The sequence below is a fragment of the Furipterus horrens genome, unplaced genomic scaffold (assembly GCF_987537825.1).
Source record: "Furipterus horrens unplaced genomic scaffold, mFurHor1.1.pri manual_scaffold_7, whole genome shotgun sequence".
Classification (NCBI taxonomy): Eukaryota; Metazoa; Chordata; class Mammalia; order Chiroptera; family Furipteridae; genus Furipterus; species Furipterus horrens.
The window spans coordinates 115,055,674-115,079,279 of NW_028327177.1; the positions used below are offsets into that span (position 1 = coordinate 115,055,674).

Genomic DNA, 23,606 nt, shown 5'->3' on the forward strand with positions numbered 1-23,606 from the left:
TGATAGGTTCATACATTATACATTTGTCCTGATCAAGGAGGCCCATTTCTTCTCACTATCTTATTTGGGCTCCTGCTTCAGTACAAGCTTGCTTCTCACTGCCTCCTTTCCCAATAGTTATCTTGAGCTCAACAGCAGCCTCAGCTACTAGGAATGATCCCCATACCCTTGCCTTAGAAACAAGTACCTCCATTGATCTCCAGAAGGAGCAGTTGCTTTTTCCTTCAACCGGTACCCACTGGCCTCCCCCAGCATCCTGCAGCTGACTGTGCCCAGAGCCTTAGAATAGAGACTTGCCTGAGCCCCCATGGCAGACACGAGAGAGACAGAGTGAGCCAGTGATCAGGGAACTGCTGAGAACCAAGAAATGTTTTATGATAATATCTGTGAAATATTGTGGTCAGGATCTGTTGCCTTCAAATTACCAGAGCCAGGATTAAGCTCCATGAATATGCCTATTCCCTTTAGCCTTATTAAATTATTATGTTTTACAATAATACTAAGTTTAAACTTTCCATTGTTATGTCAATTATATCTCAAAAAAGTTTCCCCCAGAAAATAAAATAAATTATTGTTTCAGTGCTGCTCTAACTTATAATAATTGCATTAAGATTACATTTAAAGAAAATAAGGAATTAGGGGAAAAGGGGACAACTGTAATTGAAATACCAAAATAAAAAATAAAATAAAAATAAAATAAGGAAATTATTATCCTCTGGGTTATTTTAAAATTGATTTCTAGCCTTAATATTAATTCCCAAGTAGTTATTAAATTTCTGTGTTTGATTTTTGATACTGTACCATCCTATTTAGATTGATAGAGAATTTAAAGTCCAGAAAGCTTTGTTTTCGATTGGATTCCCTGTTCCCAAGCCTTTGTTGTACTGCAGTGATGCTTCTGTCATTGGAACGGAATTCTATGTGATGGAACATGTGCAGGTAAATTAACACTTAATCTTACTTTGTTGTTGCTTTTGTTTATAATTAAGAAATGAGATGTTGATAATGATAGTTTATTGGTCAACGTTTTAGGTAATTAGTTTGCTTTGTGAGGGTTTATACTTCTGTTTTAATTTGAGCACAATGGTTTCCTCTAGGTGTCAGTAAAGAGCTGTCAATATATGATGGTAATAACCAAACTGTCGGAGGGGTAGGGTGGCGGGGGACAACGACAGACGGACTCCAAACTGAAAGTCAGTCCGTTAAGAACAATATTTTAAATTGTTTAAAAGATTTTTTTTGTAAAATATAATTTGAGTAGGTTTTGTTCTTTAAGTTCATCTTGGCATATCCTTGTATTCTCCCTTGTGCATATATACTCAGACATATTTCACAAATGAAATCTCTTGCTAGCATATTCTGCAAAGAATTGATTTTAGTTATAAAGCGGTTATCCTGATATTTTTATAGGCAAAAAGTTGGAAAGAAAAGATTTGTTTTGTTTTAAATTATCTATTATAATTGCTTCCATAGGGTCGAATTTTTCGTGACTTCACAATTCCTGGACTTAGCCCAGCAGAACGCTCAGCCTTATATGTGGCCATGATAGAAACCTTGGCTTGGTTACATTCTTTAAATGTACACTCACTGCAGCTGGGAGGATATGGTGTAGGTGCTGGGTACTGCAAAAGACAGGTAATGAATTTACATAACTTTTTCTGAAGTTCTCAAATAATATACATTATTAGTCAAAATAAAAACCTATTACTTGTCTCAAAACTTGGCTCTAGCATTTAATCTCAGCCTTCAGTTTGACTTATTTTAAGTGTAAAATAATTTTATATTTTTTGATCATTTTTTGTTTAGCAAGCTCTGTAACTGACAGAATGTAAATGAATGCAAACTTAAAGCTATTTCAGCCCTTTCACTTATTTTATTAATATATTTTAATACAATTTTTCCTTTTTATGTTGGTTTAACAAAGAGTTATTAAGCATGGCTGTGTTTAGTATGTGCTGAATACTGTGTTAAATAGGAAGAAACCAGAAATAAGTTCTTCCCCTAAAGGAACTATGGTCATTTTAAGAGCCCCAAATATGAATCTCACTTATATGAAACATGAAAATTGTATGAGTATTTTTGTACTCATCATGAGAGCTGTTCTATTCAAATGGTAGATATCAGTATGCCCTTGCTTAAGTGGGGAAAGTTTCCTGGGAGAGATATATCTTGCACTTTGTATTTAAGGAGGTATAAAATCTAGAGTGGTAGGGAACAGGTGGCGAGCATTTAAAATCAAAGGATCAGCAGGATCAACTATATATGGGGCTTTTTTCCTTTGTACATATGTCTTTTTGTGGGGGTTAAGGGGAGAGAGGAGAGAACTGAGATTTAGAGTGCTCACTATATGCTAGGTCTTTTCAATCTTTGTAACAGCCCTAAGACATAGGTATTATTACTCCCATTTTGCAGATGGGGAAACAGGTTTGCAGGTAGCAAGTAACACAAATAAGTGGCGTAGATAGGCCTAATTTAAACCCAGGTCTATATGATTCCAAATATAAAGATCTTTAGTGCATTAAATTGAACAGCGATAACCTTGGGGAGTGGAGAGACAGATAAGCAGATAAAGAATAGGTTGATTTGTTCGTGTTCAAGTCTAAGAACAATAAAGTCTTTACATTTCTCATACTAATAATATATTTAGAAGATTCTATGGGTAATAAGAAAGGGTATTTAAATGAAAAGTAAGTATCTTCCTTCTTCTAGCCCCCATATTTCCTTTTTTTAGGGATTGTTTCTTGTGACCCTTCCAGAATTTTTCTATGCCTACTTATTTGTGTGTGTCTACGTGCATTCTTTTTTTCTTCCACAAAATAGTTGCCAAATAAAAACAAGAACCCACATCTCTTGGTTCTTAGGCCAATATTGTGTGTGTGTGTGTGTGTGTGTGTGTGTGTGTGTGTGTGTGTGATAAAAGTCTAAGTAAAATGGAACTAGATGGAAGAAAGACTTAAATGTTTACATCTTTAGGCTGATATTAGTGTTTTAGGCTGATATGACTATCACTTATAGGCATTTGTCTTGAGCATTTTAAAAATAAAACTGAATTTGATATGATTGAATTTTGCTTTAATTTTAGAAGTGCTGGATCTTACATTCCACTTTAAGCTCAATCATTTTTCTTATGTATATACCTTCAGGTATTAACCTGGACAAAGCAGTATCAAGCTACAGCTCACCAGGACATCCCTGCCATGAACCAGCTCTCTGACTGGCTAATGAGAAACTTGCCCGAAAATGACAATGAAGAAAATCTGATTCATGGAGATTTCAGACTAGATAACATAGTTTTCCACCCTAAGGAGGTACTGTAAGTCATGTTTACAATAGATTATGTTGGTGTGATATGGGACACAAGTACTAAGTAGATGCTCCCCAGCACCAGAGTTCATCCCTACTTTTCCCCTACTTTCAGGACTATCTTCACTACTCAAACTTTTAGAAATGAGTCCTGCAGAGTTGCCTGCCTTTAAGAATGGGTGTAATTCTGAGTGATACATGATTTACTGTTTAAATAGGATTTGGAAATCTATGTGTCTGTTGCCATTTTCTTCAAAGACATTTTTCACCTACTAAAAATATTGAGCTTATCTGCGTTCATGTTTTTTCTTCTGGTTTGTTTTGATTTCTTTTTCCTATTTCAATCTTATTCCTATTTTAATTTGATTATTATAAGCTCAGAGAGGACAGAATTCCAAAAGGCGCTTTTGAGACCTGGAAAGACTTGCATAAGATTAATGCATTCTTACTGTGTTTAATGTTCACAGTGTAATCTTTACGAAGAGGGCAAAGAAATAAAAACTATAACCCTCCTCCCCTGGGCACTGACATCAAGGTCTAGGGTTTGAGGAGGATGGTGGGAATAAGGAAACTGCTTTAGTTCTCCTCTCATTAGCTATATGCCTTTGGGCAAGACATTTGGCCCTCAGTATTCTGACATTAATGTGAAAGGTTTCCAGCTCCCTGAACCTGCTTCTTGAAGAAGGTTTTCCCAGAATGCTAACATGTTTTAGGGCAGGAAGAGCTGCTCTGAATTCATATGCTAACTTTTCTGGGTTTTATATTCTTTCTCTATAGAAAAAGAACAAGAGAAAATAACATTATAAATGGTATTGTTGTCATAATTCAAAGTAGTACTATATCAATTGAAATATCAAATTCGGTATAAGGACATGCGAGCACATTCACCAGTGAGACAAAATTTCTCCTAGAAAAGTCAATTTAGATATTAAAATTATATTGATATATATGTAATTATGTGTGTGTGTGTGTGCAACCTTTTGTTGATGACACTGATGAATTCTGAATTCTAACTTTGTTCAAAGTACAGTGGGAAAATTAAAAATGCTAATTTATAATCTGGAAAAATTATAAAAGCTTATAACTTAAAACATATCAGGATCTGGCCTGTATTTGATCTATATCATTTGATTCATTAATATTTTAGGAGCCTATATTTGAATAATTCAGGGTCCTGTGTGTATTCTGTAATTATGTTTCTTTTCTATTCATTACTTAAGCAAGGAAGGAAAAATTCAGACCTAGATCTCCTGAATTATGTGTTGTCAACCAAGATGTTTAAATTTTAGGATTAGCACGATATGCTGAAAGTAATGACATACTACAGTAACTACCAAAAAGTTATTTCTTCTGTATATTTAATCTCATATTAGAAAACCATTAAAGCATTTCCTATCGGATTAAAGTTGACAATTAGTTATCATCTTCCTTTAGACAAGTAGAATATTCAATGGTTGACAAGAAATATTTTTAAGAAAAGAAACAACTGGTAGTGACATAGCTTTAAGCTGTTTAGCTGTATTACTAATTTGTTACCTATACCATTATATTTTAATGTTTTAGGATTATGTAGGAGCCAGTAAGATCTTTTCTCCTTTGGGATTATACACAGTATCCCATAATTATTGGTTAAATTAAGTTTAGTCAATTTATGCCTCTATAAATATTACAGCTAATTTCTAAAGGAACTAATACATGGTTTTCAGAGTACAAGTCAACTAGCATTTATTCATTACCAATTACATGCTCTGACACATGGTTTTGGAAAAGAAATACAGCTCTTAATAAGCTCAAAATACCGATGGAGATAAAAGGTACTCAGGTAACAGCAGAGAAGAATACACAAGTACTAAAGTATATTACACAACATGAATTAAAAATGGGGACATCTGTAACAGTGTCAACAATAAAAATAAAGTAAAAAAAAAGTAGTCAAAGAAGGAAAAATACCATGGACTGGCATTACAAGCTATAATACATTTATAATTTAATTTTAGTCAGTAGTTTATCTTTTCTGCTTCATTTTTAAAATTTCATAATAGAAAATTAGACTGTCTTTTTTATGAAGGCACTCCACAGATTAGAGTTGAATATGTGTATGTATGTATGTATGTGCCTACCAGTATACATTTATAGGGATATGATTGTAAGCTTTTTTTGTTTCCTTTGAGGGTAAGGATTATGTCTTTATTTTATTTTATTTTATTTTACCTTTGTCTATAGAGTCTACATGTACATCCTCAATAAATGAGGACCTACTAGACTGAGACCTCTTTTAAGGCAGTGACTATAACTTATTTATTTATATAGCAGGTGGCTACGTTCCTGTATGAATCCACATTGAAGGAATTGATTTTAGTTAGTCACTAAGTAACTATTTCCATCCCATATATTTATGCTTAACTTTTATTTCTAGCAGAGTGACCCTGAAACTCTGTTCCTCACTTTTTATTTTTTTTATTTTGAAACAATGATAGATTCAAAAGAAGTTGTAAAAATAGTATGGAGGGGTTCTGTGTTCCCATCATCCAGATTCCCCAAATGATTTCATACAACTATAGTATATTATCAAAACCAGGAAATCCACATTATATGCCTTTTAAGTTGGGTAGGGAGGCTTCAGGGTTGCTAACTTTTCATTCTTCTTTTCTAAGACTAGTGATATCTACTCTTCAGAAAAATATTAAGGTAAAAGTGAATATTTCACAATATTTACTAAAATTTAAACAGTGGTTGTAGAGAATGGAATTATGGGAGACTTGTACATTGTACATTTCTGTAATGTTTAAGGTTTGAGGTTTTATTGTTTTGCAAAACAGCTTGTTTTATTTTTATCATCAGAAAACCAACCAATTAATAAAGAAAACAGGAACAATTTTAAGTGATAAACCTTCCAGGAATGTGTGTGGTTAGCTGGTAAAGGTTATAAAGGGTATGGCAAAACAAAAGCATATTACTCAGTTGTGCAATCCCTAGTTATTTTCCACTTACTTACATGTAAAGTATTTGAAGCATGTTTAAGAGTGTATTTCAGCACTGCAAGATGCTCACTGCAGTGTTTTCCATTTTTTCTGGAAAGTACTGTTAATTTTCTAAATATAAATCTTATCCATCTGGCAATGAAGTGTTTTAAGATTTTAGAGTTTTATATGTATATTGCCATTTCAACTTCAAAGACAATTATACTTCATTAGAAACAGATAAACTCATAAATACTCATCTGAGTTCATTAATTAATAGTCAGATGTATTTAAAATAACAAATATATACGAAGTCTGCCCAGAAAAAGTCCAACCATTGTTAATATAACAAGAATGGTTTGTGCGACATCGATGTAACCTGGCAGCCAAGAAGTGGACTGGAATACACATGTGTGAACAGTGACAATTTCACTGTACTAGTCAGTGGGGGCGGTAGATGCTGTTATGTGAGCATGTGTGCTGTGTGGTGGTCACATTCAAAATGCTGAGTGAGTAGAGCACCAAATCTGCATCAAATTTTGCGTGAAATTTCAACAGTCCTCTGCAGAAACTATTCAGATGACTCAGAAGGCCGCAGCTATGGGCAACTGGTGATTGGCAGCTTCATCAGGACAACACGCCTGCTCATGCATCACGTCTCGTGCAGAGTTTTTTGGCGAAATATCAGATCACCCAGGTTACTCAGACCCTCTATAGCCCAGATTTGGCACTGGGCCTTCTGGCTCTTTGCAAAACTAGAATCACGTTTGAAAGGGAAGAGATTTCAGACCCTTGATGAGATTCAGAAAAATACCACAGGGCAGCTGATGGTGACTGGAAGAACTGTGTGAGGTCCCAAGGTGTCTACTTTGAAGGGTACTGGGGTGTCATTGTCCTACGTATCATCTTTCACATTCATGGCTGGATACCTTCTGGACAGAACTTGTATAAACTGGTTCTTCAGAAGTCATCTGCCTTGCAGCCTCGGAAATTAACTTCTGAAGAGAAAAATGATTTGATGTTTAAAACAAAACTTGTGTCTTAATGGATTTCTTTTTCTCCACTGTCTCCAAAATGTCACTGTAATTGGAGAACAGCATAATTGTAGATTTTAATTTTATTCCTAGAAAAGACATGAAGATTGGGTTTTGTTTTGTTTTTCAATTTTTTTTACTTGACAGGGTATTTTTAAAATACTCTTTAGTAAATACCCTTTGGTAGGAAAACCAGCTTTTGAACTCAGTCCTATAGACTTCCAATGCTGTATAATTCCTCCTACATTGTACTGCTTCTCATCTCCACCAGAACTGGTCAACTTTGGTGATCTAGAAATTGAAACCCCTTGTCTTTGACCATGCCCTCTTCACTTTCTACTTCTTTCATTTCTTTGTACTTCACCTCTTACTCCAGAATCCATGAACCTCCCTTATGACTTTATTTGACTTCTTATATTGCCTGGCCCATATTGGTATGATCAATCACTTTAAAAACTACCTTTTTAAAAAATCAGTTGAATTAATAATTTTTTGACTGTGGATATGTACAAGTAATAGAAGAGTTATAAATTTTCCTATCCTTACATAATTTATTATTCCAGAATCTTCTCACCTCTCAGTTTTACACTGTCTCCAACCCTGATCTTTAGACATCATACTTTTGCTGCAGAATAGTCATGAAGACGGGTTAACTGGGTCTGGGACATATCTGTGCTGCATAATTTCATCTAAGTTGTAAATTCACCTCTTTGTAAATTCTGTACCTTTTTAAAAATGTCATTTCACATCTTTTCCATTCTTCTCTTATTCTCAAGTTGTTTTTCTTACCTAGACGCCCACTCTCAGCATGTGGTCTTGCCTTGTACTTGACTCATTTTTGTCCTTTTAGTCACTTACCAGCACAAGCTGCTTCCTGGGGATTATATGAGCCTTGAAATTCTCTGGATGTTAAAATCAGCCCTCTGTGTAATATCTCTTTTGTGCAGATTGATAGGTTACATTTTTCTTAAGCCTCATTACCAAGAAAAATGGTCACTCGAGAAGCTGGTTTGTTTTTAATCTATTGTACACACACTGTAAACATTGCAACTAATCATGCTTCACACTTTATCTTGTCCATAGAAAACTCGGGGCAAATTTTGCTGTCTACACCAACAACTATATATGACTTATGACATTTAATTTTATGTAATAACCTTATTCCTAGTTTCATCTTTTTATTAGAAATTCTATTATCTTCTCCCTTGCCTTCTTTATCTACTGTTTGTCCTATAGGCTTGCATAGGCTTCTTTTGTTTTGAAAAGGTAAGATCCATACATTTTGATAAAATTCAGTAGTACAAAAAGCATACATAGAAAATTTTAAAAATGTAGAATATAATCAACAAAAAGGAAAACATTCATTTGTACTGAGGTTTCAGGAAAACTGTCAGAAATCATTTTATTAATAAGTTAGCAAGATGAGCTAGTAAATGTTCATCTCAGCCACTAGGAGTTATGCTGAGCTTAGTACACAAACAAGCATAGACAGGGTGCTAATAAACTATTGCTAATTGATTTACACTAATTGATACAATTTGATTAACCATCAACTTTTCTTACTGGCCATTGTTTTCCAGCTTTGTGTAATTACCTAAAAATATTTCAGATATCTTGAAATGTAACTCTAGAGGAGATTTTCCAATTTTCACTGAGAAAAAGTTAAACATTTATAGCATAAGTAAGTATCTCATCTTCTTTGAATGTTAAGAGCACAGAAACAAATAGGATGATAGAGAAAAATGCACCTAGTGTTTTTAGCTTATGAAATCTAGCTCATATAGTAGTTTATAATAACAGTATAACCACAACAATGAAAGGTCTTGTAAAGTCAAATCATCGTGGAAGGAAGTGACCGATTTTTCCCATAGTCATAATAGCAAATTTTAACTGCCTTTATATGCCAGGCTCTGTACTTACTCACTGAATAAATACATATCGGCCACCTACTATGTGCCAGGTACTTTGCTAGGAGATAGTAAACAAAACACTTATCCCTATGCAAGGAGGCATATGTGACGGCTGAGAAGATTAAGGCTCTGAGAGCATAACCATCGTGTCCAGAATTACACAGTTAATAAATGGTGGAGGTAGGATTTCAATATAGATAAGGTCTGTCTGATTCCAAAGTCCACATTTGCCACGAAGCTACAATAATATGTACAGGTATGCCAGAGGAGCAAGGGAGTTCAAGCAAACACAAAGTTACATAGAGGCCTGAAACCCAGCCTCTCGTACTGCCCAGATGACCTCTGGTGTTTTATCTGGCTTGGATAATTTTATCTAGATTATTGCTATAGCATCTTCACTGGTCCTCCTATAGTCCATTCAAATGCCAGAGTGACCCTCAAAAGGCAAATCATATCATGCCACTCCTCTGTACCAAATACTCCCAAGGGAGGTTCTCTTCTCTACACCCCACCCCCGACACTCCTCAATCCCTTGAAGTAATTCATTTATAACCTTTTTATTTAAACAGAAATACTATACATATTATCTGCAAATTGCTTTTCCTACCCTGTATTTACAGTTGAATGTCCTTTGTTCATAACATAAAGATATATATTCCCTTGATATATATTGTTACACAAAGTAGAATGAGAAAAAATTTCTTTTGCTGATTCCAAGTTACATGACTATTGTGTTGCTATATAATGATAGATTTTATTCATAAGAAAAATCTTTTATAACAATTGCATTTTTGTATTTACACCATGAAATAAGTTATTTAAAAAATTACTATTGCCATAAGATTGTAATGTTTGTTATGTAGCACACTCTTAATTACATATGGCATAAATTCTTAAATTATAAGAAATTATTAGAACTTCTTATTTACCACAGTTTTTCCCAACTGGGAGGTTTCAACTCTTTGTTTCTGCTCATTAGGAGAGACATTAAGTCTCTGTAAAGCAAAAGCTGGAGAACTGATGGCCAATAATGGAATCAGAGGACTTGCTTCTACAAAATCAAGGCTAATTTGTTAGTTGATAAATGAGTTGTGCCGCTGTGGGTAAAGACTACCAACTATGGCCTCAGCTTTGCTTTTGATGGAAAATACGATTTTGAATGTATTCTATTTCACTTATTTCCTTATTTTAGTTGTTTTCTAGCTAATATGTTCAACCCTTTTTATTTTTAATTACAGTCTCGAGTTATAGCTGTACTGGATTGGGAGCTTTCAACCATTGGTCATCCTTTGTCAGACTTAGCTCATCTTTCGCTGTTCTACTTTTGGCCAAGGGCAGTTCCAATGCTAAATCAAAGTTCTTATTTTCAAGAAAACAGAGGTATGGAAACATAATGATGCCTGAATTTCTATTAATGTAAAATTATCTTTATTATTTCTCATAACTTAAAAATAGGATATTACAATTTTAGGTAAAGAGCTTTTGTTTTTTAAATGTTTCTAAATCATTTTATATTTTATTGATTTTTCTGAATACATTACTGCATTCCGCTTTTAGTAATTTATGACAGTGTAATCCTTTGTATATAATTTTCTTTTGGAAATTAACATTTAGAACATTTTGTTACGTGGACTAATGGTTATTATATTTAATTTTTAAACATATGCAATATTAAAACATTTTGAAGTACTCACCATGATATTTTTATTAAAGTTTACAGTACATGCTATTTTTATAGGAATACCATCAATGGAAGAACTAATTTCAATATATTGCCGCTGCAGGGGAATTAAATCTATTCTTCCTAACTGGAATTTTTTTCTTGCCCTTTCATGGTTTAAAATGGCTGGAATATCACAGGTAAGTAATCATTTTTAGCATGTGTCTCACCATTACTTATTAAGGTACTGTTGACAATATTTTCCAGTGTTCAGGGGTTTTATATTTTTTGCTTTCTCTTTAGATCATTTGGCTTTTCATAGTGACAAATACCAGACATGGTTAAATATAAATACAGAATTTATAGAATAGGAATTTGGCAAAGAAAAAAGTTGAGTACAAAATGTGTTATCACGTTTTGGTATAATAAACGTAAAGGATGGAGGAAGGGGGAGAGATATAATGACAAAAAGAGAAAAGCTGTGAGATTAGGCTATTTCCTGAATATCCAATGTAAGACACAGCTAGAATCTTTTAATGATGTCTGCTTAAAATATAAAACCATTTATCTCACTTCTGGTCAAGATGGCAGCACAGGCAGACATGGCTTGCCTCTTTGCAACCATGTCAAAATTACAACTAAAATAGAGAGCAAGCATCACTTGGAACCATGAGAAATTGAATTGAATGGAAGTCTGACACTACAGAATTAAAGAAACCCCCTCCATCCAGACTGGTAGGAGGTGCACAGATGCAGAACTGGTTGGTCCCACACCCACATGTGGTAGGAAAAAGTTTGAGAGGGATATCTTGGGAATGAGGAGTCCCAGCCCCACACAATGTCCCCAGCCCAAGATTACAGTGCCAAAAAGGTAGGTCCACATGACTTCTGGCTGCCATTGCACTGCCATTTACTAATTCGAGGCATGGCACTTGGAGGACATTTAAGAGATGTTTATTGTTGGGTGAGTATACCCAAGCAGGGTATTGGTAGTATCTGCTTAGAAGGTTACACTGCCAGTTTTCTATTTTAGCCTGTAAATGCTGCCCTCAAGACTGTAAAGGAGGAAAGAGGAAGGACATCTCTAAAATCAGAGAAGGAAAACTCTGACCCCAAAAAACCTCCGCTGCCTTGCGGCATACCTCTTCAGGGGAAAGGCTAAGGGAGTAAACCCCGACAGAAAATCCGGAGCCGGAGTCCCTAAGGCGGTTTGACATTGTAGTCAACACCGGCAACTCCTGCGGCGCACCTGAAGCCAAGCTGTATTGACTTTGTCTTTCCCTTGGACCCTTCAGCTGCGAAGAGAGGGGGGGTCTGCTGCATGGGCAACAGCAGACCCTCCATATCACCCTGCCCAGGCTCTGTAGCTTCAGTTTCACTTGAGAGGACACTCCAGCGTCATCGCAAGATGTCGACTCAACACGGGAGGAGACAGATACTGGTTATAAGCTCATCCGATTGGCGAAGGAAACGAGCGCCAGGGGTCTCCTCTGACGGTGGGAGAGGTCATCGCACCTCACTGGACAGCTACCGTCTCGCCATGGCTCGCCTGCCCCACTGGGTGCGTGGGGATCAGAGAGGCGCCTCTCGAAAAGTGGGCCACAAAACACCCGCACCAGTTAATTCCAAGCAAACAACAAGAAAGAAGCCTCCGGCTCTTCGCCTCGCTAGCTGGAACATCAGGACCATGTGCCCCGGACTTACTGCAGACCTTCCGTGGATCAAGGGTGCCAGGAAAACCGCTGTCATCGATAGGGAACTGGCACGACTAAACATCGACATTGCGGCTCTACAGGAGACCCGGTTGGCCGACAACGGAACTATCAGAGAAACCAACTACACCTTCTACTGGCAAGGGAAGTCTCCGGACCAACCAAGACAGCACGGTGTTGGGTTCGCTGTGAAGAACACGCTTGTTAACTCCATAGAGCCACCCACAGGAGGCACAGAGAGATTACTTACCCTCCGATTGTCAACAACTTTCGGCCCAGTCAGCATTCTTAGCGCGTATGCCCCAACCCTCTGCGCCACCATCGAAGAGAAAGAACAGTTCTACCATGCACTGGACGAAGCGTTATCCAAGATTCCCAGAAGTAACGCTCTCTATCTCCTTGGAGACTTCAACGCAAGAGTAGGAGCCGACCACATGGCCTGGCCCACCTGCCTCGGAAACTTTGGGAGAGGAAAGATCAATGAGAATGGTCAGCGACTGCTTGAGCTTTTGTGTCACCACGGCCTGTGCGTGACAAACACATTCTTCAAGTGCAAAGAGATCCACCAGGTGTCATGGAGGCACCCCCGCTCCCGTCATTGGCACCAGCTTGACCTCGTCATCACCAGAAGAACGGATATTGGCAGCACCCTCCTCACCCGCAGCTACCACAGTGCAGACTGCGACACGGACCATGCCCTCGTGGTAAGCAAGGTGCGCATAATGCCGAAGAGGTTGCACCACTCCAAGATGAAGGGTCGCCCACGCATCAACACCAGTTGTGCCAGCAACCCAGTTAAGACCCAGCAATTCATCAACAAGATGGAAGATGCACTCGGCGAGGGAGTGGCGGCAGATGACATTATCGAATCCAATTGGCCACGTCTCCGCGATGCCATATACAACTCCGCCATTATTGCTTACGGGAAGAAAGAGCGGAAGAACGCTGACTGGTACGAGGCTCACTGGGAAGAAATGGAACCCGTGATCGAGGCTAAGAGGAAGGCCCTACTGGCTTACAAGGTCACGCCCACTCCCAGTACACTTCAAGCTCTACGGGCTGCCAGGAACAAAGTCCAGAAGACCGCCCGCCACTGTGCCAACACCTATTGGCTAAACCTGTGCAGAAGCATTCAGGAAGCCGCCGATATAGGCAACGCACGAGGAATGTATGAGGGTATCAAGAAGGCAACAGGCCCAATCCCCTCCAAGATCGCCCCCCTTAAGTCCAAGACAGGTGAGGTCATCACTGACCAGGAACAGCAAATGCGGCCGTGGACCGAGCACTACCTCGAGCTGTACGCAACGAGGAACACCGTAACAGACACTGCTCTTAACGCCATCCCAGACCTACCAGTCATGGAGGAGCTAGACACCCCACCTACTGCGGCAGAGCTCGGCAAAGCCATCGACCGCCTCGCTTGCGGGAAAGCACCAGGAAGCGACGGAATCCCTCCAGAAATCCTAAAGAGCGGGAAACCAGTCCTGCTACAGCCGCTCCACCATCTACTCTGTCTCTGCTGGAAGGAGGGTTACATCCCCCAGGATATGAGAGACGCCAACATTATCACCATGTACAAGAACAAAGGAGACCGCAGCGACTGCAACAACTACCGGGGCATCTCTCTCCTCAGCGTCGTCGGCAAAGTATTCGCCCGGGTCGCTCTTGCCCGCCTGCAGACCCTTGCTTCCCGCGTCTACCCAGAGTCCCAGTGTGGCTTCAGAGCTGGCCGCTCAACAGTGGACATGATCTTCTCCCTACGCCAGCTGCAGGAGAAGTGTCACGAGCAGCATAAACCACTCTACCTCGCCTTTATTGACCTCACGAAGGCGTTTGATCTGGTCAGTCGAAGCGGACTCTTCAGCTTGCTACGGAAGATTGGCTGTCCACCACATCTGCTTGCTGTGGTCATGTCCTTTCACGACAACATGCACAGCACGGTGTCCTACAACGGCGCAACCTCTGAGGCCTTCCCAGTCAGCAGCGGAGTAAAGCAGGGCTGCGTCCTCGCGCCTACGCTGTTCGGAATCTTCTTCTCCATGCTCCTCCAATACGCCTTTAAGGACTGCAGCGAGGGTGTCTTCATTCACACCAGATCCGATGGCAAGCTCTACAACCTGGCCCGTCTACGAGCCAAGACCAAAGTCAAAGAGGTGCTCATCCGTGAGATGCTCTTCGCCGACGACGCAGCTTTGACATCACACTCCGAAGAGGGACTCCAACAGCTAGTCACTTGCCTTTCCCACGCATGCAAGGAGTTCGGACTAGCCATCAGCCTGACGAAGACGAATGTTATGGCTCAAGGCACAGGGACTCCCCCATGCATCACCATCGACGGATACACCCTGGAGGTTGTCAACGACTTCACTTACCTCGGGTCCACCATCTCGAGCTCTCTGTCAGTCGACTTGGAGGTCAACCGGAGAATCGCCAGGGCAGCCACAGTTATGGCCAGACTGAACCGGCGAGCGTGGAACAATTCCAGCCTCACTGAGAAAACCAGACTGCGCATCTACCAAGCCTGCGTACTCAGCACTCTCCTCTATGGCAGCGAGACGTGGACCACCTACGCAAGGCACGAAAGGAAACTCAACAGCTTCCACATGAGGTGCCTGCGACGCGTCCTGCATGTCGCCTGGCAGGATAAGGTCCCCAACACCGAGGTGCTGAAGCGAGCCAATATGTGCAGTTTGCATGCAGTTCTTAGCGAGAGACGCCTCAGGTGGCTCGGCCATGTCAAAAGAATGGATGCAGGCCGTATCCCCAAAGACCTCCTCTACGGCGAGCTAGCAGAAGGCAAGAGGATGACAGGGCGCCCAAAACTGCGGTTCAAAGACATCTGCAAAAAGGACATGACACAATGCTCCATCAATCTCAACACATGGGAAGTTCAAGCAGACGACCGCCTAGCCTGGAGGCTCGCGGTCAGGCAAGGTACGTCACGCGCGGAGGCTGCGCGCAACGAGGAGGCGGTCCAGAAAAGATCGAGGCGGAAGCAGCGTCAGCGGCAGCAACAACAGCCATCTGCCTTCACCTGTAACAAGTGCGGCAGGGATTGTCACTCCCGAATCGGACTGCACAGCCATTCTCGGCGGTGCAGATAGACTCTCAGGAAGCTACGCCATCGTCTCTCGAGACGGACGGCTGCCGACGACGACGACGACATAACTTCTGGCTGCAAAAACCAGTCAGTGGAAGAAACTGCTGGAGCCCCAAGCAATTCATCTTAAAGAACGTGCACATTGACTCACCTATTAAGACTCACTCCCTTGGAGCTCCAGCACCAGGGTAGCAGCTTGAAAGTCACCAGTGGCATACATAGAGGAACTGAAGTGTCTGGTATCAAGGCAAGCTGAGGCCGATGTCTTTTATAAACCCTTCCCACACAGAGCTGGCAAACTGGTGCTATATCTGAGACTCCATCAACCTGGCTAACACTGTTTGATCTGACTTGGAGATCCCCAGGGACCTCACCCCACCCAATGTATAGGCTCACCCAAGCTGCTTTTCCATATGAATGGCTAGTCTTGGCTCTTGCTTTAAAACTTCCTAAATCCTCTCAAACAAGCAATAGCTGGCCTCAGTGAGCCCCAGGCCCAGCACTAGCAGCAGCCAGCTTAGATTCAACAGCTTGGTTTTCCCTGGGAATCTCCAAGCCCACAATAAGTAGCAGCCATCTGAGATTCCTTTATAGCTCAGTCCGGGAGTCCTGGGAAAAACACAGGTGGGGACTGACCTTGACCTGTGCCACTCAGGAAATCCCAGGCCAGCATAACCAGTGGACAGCTACAGACCACATCAGAGCACCATCATCCTACTCCTGCACAACTGATACTCCACAGAGGGTGGAGGTTTGTGGTCAGTAGTCACAGTGAATCTTTGCAATCTACTGGCTTTGGTAAATCTTTCCCATTGACCTGCTGCCAACAGCAATCAAGGCTCACCTACAAAAGGAGGGTGTATCTCAACTACCTAACTTGGGTGATAGGGGGAGGCTATGTGGACTCTACAGGACACCTACTACATTAGGCCACACTATCAAAACACAGAATCAAAGCAGCTCTACCTAATACATACAAACATACACAGGGAGGCTGCCAAAATGAGGAGACAAAGAAACACAGCCTAAGTGAAAGAACAGATCAAAACTCCAGAAAAATAGCTAAATGAAATGGAGATAAACAATCTATCAGAGGCAGAGTTCAAAACACTGTTTTTAAGGATGCTCAAGGAATTTGTGAGTATCTCAGCAGCATAAAAAAAGATCCAGTCAGAGATGAAGGATACAGTAATTGAAATAAAGAACAATTTGCAGGTAAACAATAGTAGAGTGGATGAAGCTGAGAATCAAATCAATGATATGGAACATAAGGATGCAAAAAACAACCAATCAGAACAAGAAGAAGAAAAAAGAATCCAAAAGAAAGAGGAAAGTATAATTAGCTTTTGGAACAACTTCAAGAGGTCCAACATTTGCATCATAGGGATGCTGGAAGGAGAAAAGAAAGAGCAAGAAATTGGAAGTCTATTTGAAAAAATAATGAAAGCTAACTTCAGTAATTTGGTGAAGGAAATAGACATGCAAGTCCAGGAAGCACAGAGTCCCAAACAAGATGGATGCTAAGAGGCCCACTCCAAGACACATCATAATTACAATGGCAAAGGTTAAAAGTAAGAGAGAATCTTAAAAGCAGCAAGAGAAAAGCAGTTAGTTACTGACAGGGAGTTCCAAGAAACTTAGCAGGCTAGAAGCGATTGGCAAGAAATATTCAAAGTCATGAAAAACAGGTGCCTACAACCAAGATTGCTCTACCCAGCAAAGCTATCATTTAGAATAAAAGGGCAGACAAAGAGCTTCCCAGACAAAAAACTAAAGGAGTTCATCATTACCAAACTGTTACTACAATAGTCCCTCTCTATATTGTGGTTCACTTATCGTGGTATTTTTAAAAATATTATATTTAATTATTTATCGCAGATTATTCGCTATATTGTGGGATTTTGTGATACTGTATATGTATGTTGTTAAAGTTATGTAGGTTTAAGAGTGCAGAATATGTTTAAGAACATAAGTAGTGTTTATTAAAGTGTGGAAAAGGTTAATAAGGGACTAGGAACAGTTTATAAGTGTGGGAAGGGTTTATAAAGCCTTAAAATATATATAAATACTAAAATAAATGTAAGATTCCTACTTTGTGGATTTTTACCTATCGGGGGGTGGGGAGGCGGCCTAGAATGTAATACCCATAATAAGTGAGGGAATACTGTATATGGAATGTGAAAGGGACTTATTTAAGAGAGAGAGGATCAAAACTATGAACCATAAAACAGCAATAAATATAAACCTATCAAAAATTGAATCTAAAAAACTAAGCAAACAAGAAGAACAGAGACAGGATCATGGATACAAAGAGCGTTTTGATGGTGGCAGAATGGGTGAAGAGGTGAGGGGATTAAAAAGAAAAATAGGTATTTACAGACTAGCCATGGGGATGTAAAGTACAGTATAGGAAATGGAGTAGCCAAAGAACTCATACCCATGATCCATGGACAGGAACAATGATGGGGGGATTGCCTGAGGGAATGTGCAGTGCTGGGTGAAGGGGGGCAAAGGGGGGAAAAATCAGGACAACTCTAATAGCATAATCAATAAAGTATAATTCTAAAGACACCATTTATCAACCAGGTCTGATGAGGAAAGAATTGTCTTGGAACTTCCCAAAATCTAACATAGTACCTATCATAGAGTAGCTTCTTAATATATGGTTGCCAGTGACTAAGTGAGTAAATTTTTCCATTTTTTAACGTCATGTTTATGTTATTAATTGAGCATAAATTCAGTTTTTTAAATTATATCTTAATCTAAACAAATGCATTCTTTTTTAAAAGTATATATTATTGATTATGCTGTTACAGTTGTCCCAATTTATTTTCCCTTTGCTCCTCTCTGCCTACTACCACCCCTCCCTCCATCCTCCTTAGTTCATGACCATGGGTCGTGCATTTAAGTTCTTTGATTTTACCCTTTCCTATACTATTCTTAATATCCCCCTGTCTATTCTGTACCCTCCTACTATGCTTCTTAATCCCTGCACCATTTCCCTCCATCTCCCACCTTCCCCCTCCTAGCTGACACCCCTTCATGTGCTCCCCATACCTATGATTCTGTTCCCACTCTGCTTGTCTGCTTAGTTTGTTTTTGTTTTTTAGATTCTGTTGTTGCTAGTTGTGAGTTTGTTGTGATTTTAATGTTCATAGTTTTGACTTTCTTTTTCTTAAATAAGTTTCTTTAACATTTTCTATAATAATGGCTTGGTGATGATGAACTCCTTTAGCTTTACTTTGTCTCGGAAGCATTTGTCTGCCCTTCCATTCTAAATGATAGCTTTGCTAGATAGAGTAGTCTTGGTTGTAGGTCCTTGCTTTGTATTACTTTGAATACTTCTTGCCAGTCCCTTCTTGCCTTCAAAGTTCCTTTTGAGAAATCAGCTGATGGTCTTATAGGAACCCCTTTGTAGGTAACTCTTCTTTTCTCTTGCTGCTTTTAAGATTCTCTCTTTATCTTTAACTTGACATTTTAATTATGATGTGTCTTGGTGTGCTCCTCTTTGGATTGGCTTGTTTGGGACTCTGTGCTTCCTGGACTTGCATGCCTCTTTCTTTTGCGAAATTAAAAAAGTTTTCTTTTATTATTTTTTCACATAAGTTTTTAATTTCTTGCTCTTCCTCTTCTCCTTCTGGCACCCCTATGATTCAGATGTTGGCACTTTTTAAGTTGTCCCAAAGGTTCCTGAGCCTCTCCTTATTGTTTTTTCAATTCTTATTTCCTCATTCTGTACTGGTTGAATGTTTATTTCTTCCTTATGTTCCAAATCATTGATTTGAACCCTGGTTTCCTTCCCTTCACCATTGGTTTGTGTAGATTTTTCTTCATTTCACTTAGCTTAGCCTTTACTTCTTCCCTTCTGCATTTGCCATACTCAAGCATGTCTGTCAAGTCTGTGAGCATCTTTATCACCAGTGTTTTGCACTCTTCATCTGTTAGGTTGGCTGTCTCCTTGTCACTTAGTTCTCTCACTGGAACTTTGATCCATTTCCTCTTCTGGGCCATACTTCTCTGTCTCCTCAACTTGACAAGCTCCTGTGTTTGCCTCTATGTCTTAGGTAGAACTGTCGCACCCGTTACATTGTAGGGGTGGAGCCCTAGGTGTTCGTCAGTACGGGGCAACCCATTTCACCATGTTGTGGCACTGTATATGGGGGAGGGGTCAGAGAGGAAACAAGGCTGCTTGCTCAGAACTTGTCCCTTTTCCATGCACTTCTCCCATTTCCTATATGGAACTGGCGCCTCTCTAGCTATTGCCCTGGCTGTAGTTCCTAGAGTGGGTGGGTCTGCGGACATTCTTGGACTGTGAGGGCCCTTTAAACAAGCGGACTCTCCTAAGAGACCAGCAGTTTCTGCCTCCACCCCAACCCTCATTGGTTTGCACAGTCAGAAGCAGGGTGACTTTATTTTCCCCAGCACTGAAGCTGTGAGCTATGGGGTCTGGTCTGGTGCTGGGAGCGCTCCCCAGGTGTTCCTCCCTACTTTTTTTAATGTGTGACTGCACTTTCCACCAGCCGAGCACTGCCACTGCTCCACCACTGCCAGCACATTGCTTCCTCTCCACCCCGGCTCCTGTCTGGATGAGTATTTCTTCTTTTTATCTTTGTTTGTTGGACTTCCATTCAGTTTAATTTTCTGGAACTTCTGGTTATCTCCAGTTTTTAGGTAGTTGTATTCCTTCTTAGTTGTGGAGGGAAATGCAGCATGTGTATCTACACCTCCATCTTGGCCGGAAGTCCTAAACAAATGCATTCTTTATTATAGTAATTTAGTTTCTGTGTACTTTGAATATTGGAGGTTTATTTAAGAAATTGAAATACTTCATCAGTGGCAAGGGGCTAGGGACTGGACGAAGAAAAGGTAAATAAGAGATTTTAGAAACAAATGGGAAAAGGATTAAGGAAAATTATTCTATTTTTCTCATGCCATCCACAAACAACTGAAGTGTCTTCTAGGAAATAGTTGTGTTACACCTCATCCTTTATTTTACAAACATATTAGCTAATCAATATGATTGGATGGGTTTCTCAAACCAGGGTTTATGCAATGTTTCTCTATCTGTCAGTTTCCACAAATCGGGTATCAAATAGGCTTTGAATTTTTTTAAAATCTTCACCTGAGAATATGTTTCAATTGATTTGAGAGAGAGAGAGAGAGTGTGTGTGTGTGTGTGTGAGAGAGAGAGAGAGAGAGACAGAGAGAGAGAAACATCAATCTATTGCCTCCCATGTGCGTCCTGACCAGGGATGGAACTGGCAACCTAGGTATGTGCCCTGACTGGGAATCAAACCCAGAACCTTTTGGTGTACAGGATAACACTGCAACCAACTAAGCCATTTGGCCAGGCCAGGGTAGGCTTCAAATTTAAAGTGGATTTTCATTTAAATAGAAGTTTGACATGAGTTATGATTGAAATAAATTTCATAAACTGTATAATCGTAGTAGCCTTAGAGATTATCATAAACTTTACATTCTGTTAATATGAAATTGGAAATTATGGAAAACCTGTTAGTACTTTATTATATAAAGAATTGTATAACAATAAAATTAAATTTTTAAGAAAGAATATATAAACTAAAGTAATGAAGTTCAGTTTATTGTGTTTTGGTGGGCAGGCAGGGTGGAGGAGAGTATATATTATGTTGGAAGCACAAAACATGGAGAATTAAGAAAGAAAAGCTGGTTAGCATTCAGCTAGCACTGTTCCAGGGAGACAGTTTGACATAAACTATGGGTCCAAAAAATGAGATAAAATATTCTTAGAGGTCATCTCATTGCTTTATCTTTGGTTTTATAGTTTTTATTTTGTTTTGGTTTCTTTAGATTTTCCACCACTATGAAGGGAGAGCAGTGATTTTTAGAGGTGGTATAATTTGCCAGTTTGATATCTTTGGTAACTGTTGAGCTCATTTTCGAGTTTGGTTTGATTCCCAGTTACAATTCTGTTAGGATGAGAGTATGTTAACCAGATGACATAATTTCGTATGTATGTGTGGGGGTGTGTGTGGGGGGGGGTGTATAATTATTTCTTTGTGTAAATTAATAGAATTGACCATCTCACTTTTATGTTGGTACCCTGTGAGTTTGGTGACTCACAGAGCTGGGAAACTGCAAAGACTGGGTAGTTGAAGAATAGTTTTCTATAAATTTTACTATCTCTCTGTTAATTTACTTACAGGGAGTATATAGTAGATATCTTCTGGGGAATAATACATCTGAGGACAGCTTTCTGTTTGCCAGTATTGTGCAACCTCTGGCAGAAACTGGACTGCAACTCTCAAAAAGGTAAGCAAAATAGATTCTTTGGCTAACCCAAATTAGAACCTCTATTAGGTATGTGAAGGTAATAAACTTTAGAGGGATGGGGATTGCTTTTATTTCTTACACCAGGATTGCTGCTGCCAATCAAAATAGTTTGCTTGGTAAATGTCTTATCTACCTGAAAATAAATTGATTTCAAATATAAAGAAAATACTCATTTATGATTAAAAGTATTTTGAACAGCTCGAGTATATAAACTTTTAAGGATATAGATAAAACTCTCAAATGTTTCCTTCTGTTATTTGTGACTTACGATTATAAATTACATAAGATAATTTTATTAAATTTAGAAATATTGCTCTTTTCCACCATCACATGTCATGAAGTTTTATTCACATATTTTGTAAGCATCATCCAAATCCATGTCTCCATCAGCAGAGCACTTTCTGAGGCATTGAATACACTTTGCCAACCACACTCCCATCTAAGTGATGTGGTGTATGGTACTTACTGAATTCATGGGTGCTGCTGTCCCTGGAAATTCTGCCCAAGCCACAAGTACTTATGGCACAAGGTCAGCACAGTTTTGTTTTACAATTCACTTTATAGATGAATATTTGTAATCTCCGCAGCATAACAGCCGACTCTGTTGCTCTTCATAATGATCTTCAGAGATCTTGTTTATAATGATACCTGGCAGTTATATTTGTGAGGCATATACTAAGAGTAACTATTAAATCTGTGTTCAATTTCTCTCATTCCTTTGCCTCACCCCCTTTTTTAGAGATTCTAACTGGTGGCTTCAATAAAAATTCAAAACTATCATTGATTGAGATCATGCCAGGCTTATGTTTTACCCAAATAATGTTTAAACATTAAAGTTCGATGCTCAAAATAAAGTGATTCTGCATTCACCCCATAATATGAAAGACTAAAAAATTCAAAATATGACAACTCCTTCTGAGTGCGATTTTTGGGGAGTTAGGGAAGACTTCACATTATACTCAGAAATATAATAATTTTGGATATTTTCGTAACTCTTTTTTACACAGATCTTTCAGAACTACACTACCACAGACTGAGAATACCCAAGGGTTGTTTGTACAGACTAGGAGAGGCCAGGAAGTTCTTACTCAGGTGAAGCATTTCATGAAACAGCACATCCTTCCAGCAGAAAAGGTAAGTACTGTGTGAACAGAATGTACTTGTGCTCAAGGACTATTAAATTACTTCTGCTATCTCTGTTTCTAGGAGTACCGCAATATCATATCTTTGCAGTCAGCCCTTACCTAGAGGCCCCTTCTACCCTTAGCACTGAGCTACTACAGAACCTGATCCTGAAAAATTTGAAGCTTCTAAAATACGCCAAGGGAATGTTACAGATAAATCTGTGGAATTAAAATTAAGTCAAAAGGAATTAACTTTTTTTGTAAAGTTGAGATCCTTATTATATTAGAGTAAAGCACTACCTTGGGGGCCTTTGCCCAGGGCAGTGACTTCGAGGGTGTTTTTTCTTATAGACCCCATTAAGAATTAAGAGAACTGTAGAGGAATCAAGGTAGGCATACCCAGAGAATTTTGCATATCATTTCAAGCTGTTCACAAATACTACCACCTCTCTCCTCACATGCTGCTACTTTAAGGTATTAAGTTTCAGTCA

At 39.3% G+C, this 23,606-nt stretch overlaps 1 protein-coding gene across 1 annotated transcript in view; it reads left to right on the forward strand.

Moving 5' to 3' along the window:
- ACAD11 (acyl-CoA dehydrogenase family member 11) overlaps positions 1-23,606 on the forward strand; it is an 80,330-nt gene that overhangs the window by 10,485 nt on the left and 46,239 nt on the right. The window contains exons 4-10 of the mRNA XM_090284943.1: positions 814-939; positions 1,474-1,635; positions 3,144-3,308; positions 10,446-10,587; positions 10,946-11,067; positions 21,864-21,970; positions 22,999-23,125. Coding sequence (XP_090141069.1) covers positions 814-939; positions 1,474-1,635; positions 3,144-3,308; positions 10,446-10,587; positions 10,946-11,067; positions 21,864-21,970; positions 22,999-23,125 — 951 coding nt within the window. The remainder of the gene's footprint in view (positions 1-813; positions 940-1,473; positions 1,636-3,143; positions 3,309-10,445; positions 10,588-10,945; positions 11,068-21,863; positions 21,971-22,998; positions 23,126-23,606) is intronic.